Source organism: Scomber japonicus, chromosome 13 (assembly GCF_027409825.1).
Source record: "Scomber japonicus isolate fScoJap1 chromosome 13, fScoJap1.pri, whole genome shotgun sequence".
Taxonomy (NCBI): domain Eukaryota; kingdom Metazoa; phylum Chordata; class Actinopteri; order Scombriformes; family Scombridae; genus Scomber; species Scomber japonicus.
In genome coordinates, this window is record NC_070590.1 from 22,209,473 (window position 1) to 22,219,258 (window position 9,786).

The following is a 9,786-nucleotide window of genomic DNA, read 5'->3' on the forward strand; positions in this document are numbered from 1 at the left end:
TCAACAGCACTATTAAGACTATGTCATTGTAAAGGGGAGAGTTCCTTTCAAGTCATAGCACAACATACTTCACTATAAAGTTATTAGGTGCAATATTTCCCAGATTCACCCAATATATGAGTCAAGTGCTTCATTTGCAATTAAGAGGCATATATGTAGAAATAATTTGGCAAGTAAATGCTTTGTAAATTTAAAATCAAATTGCAATATGCTGTTTGCCTGGAATTCCCAATTTCCAGCGTGTGCAGTACATCTCTGTGAGAGTACGAAACGGAGAGCAGGGGAGACAGTGTGGGTGTTTGTGTGTGCATGCATGTATATCTGCGTGTGCGTCCGAGCGTGTGTGCATCTTGTTCATGGCAAGAAATCAGCTCAGTTTAGCACATAATGGAAATGTGAATAGCCCAAAGCGTCTCTCTCCCACACAGGGAGAAAACTGGCTGGGAGCAGGCTGCATCTTTCCAAAACCAAACAGTGAAGGGGAGTTAGCTAGGTTAAAATCCTGCCCCCTTTTTCTGCCTCCCTGGAGCGTTTCACAGCTCTGCCCATACATTACTCAAACAGGTCATCCAAACAGGTCTCACTAGCAGTCTGAAAACATATTCACACACATATGTGCACACATGCTATGCACATGGCTAAGCACACACACTTGTAGGTTCAGTGGATAGGTGACGTTGCTCATATTATGACAGATGACATCTTATATGTATCCTTTAGCACAACATCCCCAAAATGTTATGCTTAATTTAACCTAAACTCTACCTTTTTCAGATACAGCTTTAACATATCTTCATATTTTCCATAAAAAGGTCAACATCAACATGAACACACACTTCATATTACTGTGATATACAAGCAACACCATTTTTTCATTCTTATTCTGTCATGCAACACTGACCAGGGCATTACCTTTGTGCCCAGAGGGACAAGATGAAAATTCAAGACTTACGTGCTACTTCTAGAGATGCGTTTCGGCTTACGGCCTCCCCAAGATAGTTTCGGGCTACACACACATAGCTGCCATCATCGGGCTTGCTCCTTCGTCCGTGGACGATGCGTAGGAAGAAGAGGGAGCCGCTGGGCAGCAGCATACGGTGTGAACGGGGGTTGTCGCGGTTTGTTTCAACGCGTTCCCCATCTTTGTACCATTCCACTGTGGGGGTTGGACGTCCCTCTGCCTTACAGTTGAGAGTTGCAGGTTCCCCCTTGGACACAATGAGGTCAGAAGGGTGCTCAACAATGCGGGGAGGGGAGTCTTCCTGGCGAAGACGAGACCCTAGAGGGAAACAGGAGTGTGAAATGTTTCATTGAAGTAATATTTACAGGCTCATAAAAATGCAGTAACGATTGCAGTATGTTTGAGATAAACATAGTAGATATTTAGTTAACATGAGCAACAGCAGCAACTATGGCCAATAGAAACAAACTACAAAAACCTGGAATAAAACCAAAACAAATTGGAAAATCAATATGAAAAAAACAGCAAATGGTCTTGAATAAACAATAGATATAAATAGACTTGTACATGTTATTGGCAGAATATACAAATTATAATTTGGTTACAGTCCTTGATGGGAACGTTGATTAGTGTCGTGTTTTTACTGGCTGCACGACATGCCGTGTTGCTACACTCGGGCTTTAATATTTACTTTCACAGGCAGGAGCTGAGGAGTCATTACATCTCATTAGCTTTTTCATTAACAGTTTCCATCAAACACTGACATCATCAAACATGTTATCTCAGTAGATGTAGAACAGTGACTGCTACACTGGATTTTTCACTTTGTACTGTAATATTGAGGATATGCAAAGTACACATTTCAGGAGCCTCTCGTTTCTCCTTACAGGCTACATTTCCACATTAACATGCATTTATATTTTAACCTGAGTAGTTGATCGTCAATCTCCAGCAAAGGTCATGCAAACGTCTAATCCTGACTTGCTTAATAAGAATAATGTCGTAATTTGGTGTAACCACAACCCAGTCACGACCCTAACTCTGCTCATTCTTTCCACTTATTTGGCCATGTGAATTCTTAAGCTCAATTTAATGCAGTTTCTTAAATTCAACTGCTAAATGTCACAAAGGAATGACCCAAATGTAGCAGCGCTGTGTTTGTTTACAGACATGACAGCATCACAACTGTCATCTGTTTCATGGTGTATGAGCACATTATAATATCTGTGTTAAAAAGGTTTTCCTTAGCAGTTGTGTGCATGTAAATAAACCTCAAGTGTGATGTCGAAGTCACTAAAACAGACCTTTTGGACTGTCGTGAGGCAAAGAAATAAATAAGATATATAAATAAATGAAAATGATGTTACACGGTCTCATGTCTTTTTGCCTTTGATAGTGACAAATCAAACAAATCGCAAACACAACCATGATGATTGGCTGCTACATGGCGACTGAAATAAAAAAGCAAATGTGAGTAAAATTTATGTGACAGTCTATAATGTTAAGAGGTTTGTTGACAAAAAGCATTCCATTAGCTGGCGCCAGCCCACCAAACTATGGTGATACATTATGTTTTTAACATGCTTTTAAAACCCTATACATATGTCTCTTGGGTAAATACCATTTGTGTGGATCCACAATGGCACACACACACATACACACACAGTTTGTGGAATTCTGAGTTTGTCTAATTGGCTGTCCTATTGCTCGGTCTCCGCTGTGGCTAATGTAGAGTTTTATATTTGTGCTGTCAGACAACAGAATTTAAATGAGACTATTTAAGTTGTGGGTGGCACATTGGCTCAGTGGTTGGTAATGTCATCTAACAGCAAGAAGGTCCTGCAGGGTCCTGTCAATCTACTGCCCTGTGATGGACTGGCAACCCGTCCAGTGGGTTTGCCTGCTTCCTGCTCAATGCATGCTCCAGCACCCCGTGACCCTGAATATGAATAAGTGGGGATATAAAATGAATAAATGGATGGATAGATATATATTTGGATTCATACACACACACCTTAGATCAAATGTTTGCTTTTTAGCTGCTGAATAGTTCTGCATTGATATTCAAGCTTTAAATTGCATGGTAATTTGGCTGTCTTAAAAGTCTTAAAAATGCAGATTGTTACTATAGATACACTAAGAATCCTTTATTGGTCAAAAATACAGTTTATCCTTTAGTCTAGGACAGTGTAAGGCCGATGTGGATCAAACTTAGTTTATAATGTGGTCTGTTTTTTCCACCAGTAAGACGGTTTATGGGGATCTATCCATGGTGCTGAAACAGAAACTCAAGGTCCTGCAGGTGAAAAAAAAAAACATGGTCAGGGACATGTTGGCTTATAAACAGAGATCACTCTGATAGGAGTCACTTTGAGGTTAAAACTGCATACCAGCAGTTCAAGGAACTCCATTTAGGCTTATAACTACATGTTTAATTTGATTGGTAGGCCAAAGGCACCAGTCTTCCAGGTTCTTTCTGTTATTTGAAAATCTAATTTAAGATGTCATAACCTCAATGTCAGTACAAATGACAACAACAATTTTTAAAGCAGTGAGACTCAAAAAGGATTTAGATACAGGCAGCCAAGATGGCCACAACATCAATGTAACATAACTGCCCACCAGCTACAAATGCTCAACATTATCCTCCCTAATAGACCACATATTATGTACAGTATTGCAATAGGTATAGTCAGCCAGTCATCATTCGTTGGGATGCTTTGTACCGCTTTCAATTCTTCAATCAATAGAATTTCACTTAATTGTTGTTTTAGAGAATCTATGAATGTTCACACACTGTTTCAGAGATGCTTTGATTCGACCTTAGTGTATTGTAAACATGAGTGGATAAAACATTAAAAACACATTTCAGTATAATTCAGTCTAATACAACACCTCCACTACACACTACAACCTGCAAACTCACCTTAGAGTTCAATCAGCACCTGTCTGACAACGTTGTAAACATATTATAAGCTTCATAAAGTTGGGATTAACCGCAGAGCACTGTATTACATTGATTTGCCTCAGATTACACATACTGTATGTACAGTATCAAATATTCCTCCACAAGCGAGAAAGAAAACACAAAATAAACTGGCAACACAGTGAAACCACCCAACATCCACACCCACTTTACTGAAGGTCCCATCACATGTATATCTACACTGACACACTTTTATGTTGTATGGTCTACAGGGGATAAAGTAGTACAAAACATTTCATGATAACAGCAACACATCGTGTCAAGAAAGACAGATAGATGTCTCTAAAGTGCAGCTGCATTTATACACAAGCACAGTCTATTTGTGGTATCAGTAACCTGTAGACACAGTCAGGGGTCAATTTCCAGTCTATATGAGTAAGCATTTTTTTCATGGCACATTAAGATATTTCAGCTAAAGGACATAAGCACGGTCATCTGCCTGTGCAACCTGAGCATTAGGTCACACAAAATATGACCTGAGATATTGATTTATTGTGAGCACCGGCTGAAATATGACAGGTTTGTAACACTTATTAAGGAGTTTATACAAGAAAGAGATCTGGGTGAGTGAAATGGATTAAATAAATAATTAATCAAAGCACATTTTCTTTTACAATAGAAAGAAAAAAAAGTTTAGTGAGAGCTCAATTTTGGCCAGCACACATTTCAAACCACGATGCTTGTGGAAATAAGGGCGATTTCAAAGCTGTCAAATCTTGTATTCAAGTTACAAACGTGTTCAAATTTAGGGCAGCCCTTATGAATAAATGAGCAACTTTCATTTCCCTAAGCTGCTGAATAGTTGGCCCGGCCCAATTTTACATGAAGGCTAAATTAACCAGCCGTGCTGTGGTGCACTGGCATGCTGAATTTGTGATTTCAAACGTGTACAGTATACACAAAATTTAAGAGAAGCAGGAAATTCACTGTAAATCGTGTGAGCCACCATAGCCTACTCCGTATCTTATTAATGCACTTAAGCGGGCAAAACCACGGGTAGAATACGCTTCAGGTCCCAGCCCAGTGTGCTTTTCTAAAGCTTAATGTTGAACAAAACAACACTTCAACCACAAGATTGTATTGATGAACTTACCGTCGGTTTGGGTGTAGAGAAGTCCACAGAGAAATAAATACTGTAGAGGACCCATTCTGGCATATTGGCCCCGTAAGCTATCGGCGCATGAATTCCTCTTCAAGCGAAAAAAAAAGCAATCACTCAATGAATCAATCAATCCTGCCTTCACTTGCCTCACTTTGTGGCAATTTACTGTTTCAATTGAGTGCACTAAAACAACCGAAACAGGTATTTCAGCCGCTGAACCAAATCACTCTCATTCACATGTCCATTCTTCCTCTCCAAGAACGCACCAGTAAGCAGTGGTCTGTCGACTCGCCGATCACGTTGGAAATTTCTGCAATCACCAATTGCAAACATCACCGACGCCCAAAGACGCTCCTGTTACTGACGGCTTTCCCGTCCGACCGCATTCTTCAGACACTTTTACCGGGTCCGACCGAAGGGAAACGCATCCATCCTCATGCGGGACAAGTTGAGGGATGAAAGGTGGAGACGGGATTCAGTCAGAGGTGAGTAGCTGCACTGTGCAGCACAGTACAGCCCCTCCTCTCCACTCCGCTGCCCTGGGAGAAACTAACACATAGGCCTACAATAAGTCTGATTACTAGATTTACTGTTCAGCACTTTAAATCGTAAAGAAGTGGATGATAATGATACTCATTAGTGTTCCCTTCCCTCTTTTCCTGTGGACAATTTAATGCAAACAGCTGATTAATTTAGCTTACTAGACACAGTAATGGAAACATGATCAATAATAAACTTAAATCAAAGTAGGCTGTACTGGCCATTTAGTGTTTTCTTTCAGTCTTTCTTTGACAGTTTAGATGTATTAACACTACTTACAGTAGATTTTTTGTGACAGATAAATGGGTTGCTGCGATGCAGTACTATATTGTGCAGTATTGAATTGCCTGAGTGTTCTTATCTGCATGAAATAAATGTAAATAAATGTTATTTTCTCATATAGAATTGTTTCTTCTCATCTTTCTTCTAAAAAACCTTATTAACATGCAACATCTGGGCACTGTCCTGTGTACATATGAAAGACAGTGACAGGTGACAGGTTTACTTTGACACATTCAGTAAAACATGACAATCCACTTATGAGAAAAGCATCCCTTGGCAATGCTCTGGTATGCAACGTTGCCACTGGAACCAGAGATACACCAGATTTGTCTCTGGAGCCATTTTGTTTGTACACCAAATGCACAAGATTCCTTTGTATTGCAGAAAAAGAAAGACTTTATGTATTTTCTGTATTATTGTTTCTTTTTTTCTATCAATCCTAACCCTTTCAGTTCTATGGACAGGTCTAAACCAATGAGTTAATACATAAACCATAAACTGAGCCCTATGGTTTTACTGGCTGATGTGTTAATTTAATGGTAGAAAAAGCTATTATAAAGGTGTACAGCTGTAAAGAAATGGCTCCTCATTCCTGCCCACTGCCTGAGGTGCTTATCCTGCCCTTTCGTCAATACCACTCAATATAGTCAATATCATTATGAATGCAGCCTCGCAGTGAGACCAGAATGAGCAGGGCTGTATCAGGTGCTATTGATCTGGAGGGTGAAATTAAACCATTTTTGGCACAGTGTTCACGGCAGTAGATCGAATAATAATTGTAGACGATGGCTAAATCGAGTCTGTATGAAAGGGAGTGCAAAGTGAACACAATCATTTCAATTGGATGGATCTCATCCATCAGAAAATGATGTTTTCAATAGGATTTTCCTGTGAGATTATTCTTATGGCAGTAGCTCAGTTCATGGCGTTGTGGAGACCTCTTCCCTCTCAACAGCTTTTTAGATGCACCTCAATAGTGTAAGCCCTCATCATAACCGAAGTGCAGGAATGCACAAGTGGCATTTGGGGGAAAAAACAGACAGAGAGAGAGAGAGAGAGAGAGAGAGAGAGAGAGAGAGAGAGAGAGAGAGAGAGAGAGAGAGAGAGAGAGAGAGAGAGAGAGAGAGAGAGACAGAGAGAGAGACAGAGAAAGAACCACTGCTCTATACATTCAAAAGAATACAATTCAGTGGAGGATTTTCAGTAAGTAACATGTCACCAATTGACTGTTCTTCAGATTTTATGCGGAGTGACCTTAACCAATTGCACTTCCAATCCTTCATAGGTGCTGAGGGGATAATATATAGGCTTTTCAATAAATTAATAACCTCGCAAAATCCATCAAGGTGAACTCTAATGATCCGAGAAGGAAACTTCAAGAACACAGTTAGTACTAATTACACTGAATTACTTAATACACAGTGTTGCTGCTACAGTATTCATTGCGGGCTGTTAGAAATATTTGTATTATTCTCATATTTCTTCCTAGAGAGTATTGGGAGAGAAAACAGTAGACATACAAGACAACTGCAGAGGAGTTAATGCCAAGATGGTCATATTAGTGTATTAAATGCAAGGAAAGGTAGGTGTAGATATGTTAAAATATTAAGCAGTGAAAAATATGATTATTATCTTCATGCACATAAATTTATGAAATCAGACACCTTTAAATCAAATAAATCCTAATACTCGGAATAATTACCACAGATTACAGAATTTGAGTTACACCCGGAGATGCAGATCATCTTTGACTAAGCTGGTCTTAGTGACACCTCACTTATGGCAAGAAGATGCAAATTAACACACCCTATGAAACAGGTTTAATACATCTGGAAGAAGAGGATGGGGGGCTGGCAATGGCTTTAAAATGTAAAAATGGCATAAGGCATACATAATGGCATTTGATGTCTAACATAAGGTTAAAAAAATGAACGTACATTTATTGAATGAGGTGATTTGATGTTTATCTTTTAAGTTGAATAAGATAAGAAAGGCAGAGAAAGACTCCATCTCTCATCTCACGCAGACAGGTTTCCAGGCAACCTGGGTTTGAGCCTTTTCTTGCACAAACCAAAATCAAAAGGGCTACTGACTCTCATCAATCTACGTCTCTCCCTCTCCCTTTCTGTTGATCACACATAGGAGACAGTGTCAAGGTCGCAAGTTTCGTCCGCACCATTACCTACTCATAACCATGTTTGTCCAAGCCAGGAGTGCTGGAGGTAACAGATGGTGTGTGTGACAGTGTGTTCAACACCAGGCATGCTCAGCCTTAGTGAGAGTAGACATATGTCCTGACCACGAAGGCCAAACCTGCATACACGTGACAAACCTCTGTCTTAAACATCTTAAGGTGTTCAGTCCAGTAAACACTGGAAACATCGTCTTAAGATTTAAACCACTTTCATATGATGTACAACTAGAGCATTTTCGTCATGGCCGCAAGGTATCAACAGCTTTTTAAATTGCATCAGAATATATGAACAATGTTATGGCTGTGTTAAAGTAGCAGTATGGTAGATAAATGACTTGCCAATTTGACATATTATGATAAACAGCATACATATGTATGCCATTGAATAAAGCAATCATTATATATATGGCCTTTTCCCTCTCCATCAAGAAAAAGTACATTTTTCTCTTTAAAATAACAGCTCCCCTAGTTTTGTTCCCCAATATCTTGTTTTAACAAAGAAGGCTATCTAATAGAGACAAAAGAAAATATCAATATGTTGTTTCACTGTGACCTTAAGCTCCTTAAGCAATACTTTTCACATTAACATTACATCCATTTCATCAAAGGATTTATCCAAGTCCTATACTGAGAACGAACACCCCAGACTACAGCTCAGTGCTTTCTGCTGGCTTCAGCTCACTGTTTTTACTGAAATACTCTCAAATTACTCCGTATAATAAATCTATATGTATGACTGTAAATACCATATTTAATCAATTAAATCATAATGTATTATACTGTATAATCCATCAATGGCAGTGATGTGGGGGTGGTTAGTTTCTGCCTCATGTATCTACCCAAATTGTTCAAATTGCCTGACTTCCACACACTATTAGGAGAATGTGTGGAGGTGCTTTCATGGCCGTCAGAGGTGGTGTGGGGCTGACAAAAGAGGGAAGACACCAGCGGACTGTGGAAGTGGGGAAGGTCCAGCTGACTGATCAAGGAACAAATCCCTGTAGGGGATTTCCTGCTTGAACAGTCTTCAGACAACACTCCACAGTAGGCTTTGCTACAAGTCATGAAAATTGATGGTCAGGTGGTAGTGTAACGTACCTGGACAGTATCACTGTGATTCTGTGAAGCCTCACAGAGTAAAATGACTCAAGCTAGCTCATCGTCATCAAATGGCTGTCACCTGGTGCAAAAAAAAGACACTGAATCAGCTGGAGAATCAATTTCCATCAGATAATCACACAGATACGTCTAAGTGTTGTGCTGCTGCCATCTTCACAAGCTTTATCATCAATTATTAGCTGATTGAATCTAAATATTCCATCAAACACCAATGGCTTGGATCTCATACACACATTTAAATGTCTTGGTCAGCCTATATAGTCATTATTGATTAGGGAAAGCTGTTAAATACATCAAATATGTTTCCAATGTACAGTAGTGTAGGAAGAAATACCATGACGTGGGCAGCAGGAGTACATCACACTGTAGGGTTAGTTAACAAGCAACTTCACTTTGAAAGTAAGTCATCTACTACATGTTTAGAGATCACTGTTTGTCACACCACCTGTTCCATGGCAGAGGGCATTGCCCATGACCCTAAAATGTTGCCCTTGTGTCTGTGTTTGAGATGACAGTATCCTTTAAACCCTACAACAGAACAAGTGGGCACTAACAGAACACAATCCAACGCAACAGTCATGCAATTCTATCACTGCTAAGCT

At 39.6% G+C, this 9,786-nt stretch overlaps 1 protein-coding gene across 1 annotated transcript in view; it reads right to left on the reverse strand.

The window, feature by feature from the left end:
• The window catches only part of LOC128370838 (roundabout homolog 2-like), an 82,049-nt gene extending 76,954 nt beyond the window's left edge, over positions 1-5,095 (reverse strand). The window contains exons 1-2 of the mRNA XM_053331008.1: positions 5,041-5,095; positions 953-1,279 (exon numbers count right to left, since the gene is read on the reverse strand). Of these exons, the coding sequence (XP_053186983.1) occupies positions 953-1,279; positions 5,041-5,095 (382 nt within the window). The remainder of the gene's footprint in view (positions 1-952; positions 1,280-5,040) is intronic.
• Between the last annotated feature and the right edge of the window lie 4,691 nt (positions 5,096-9,786).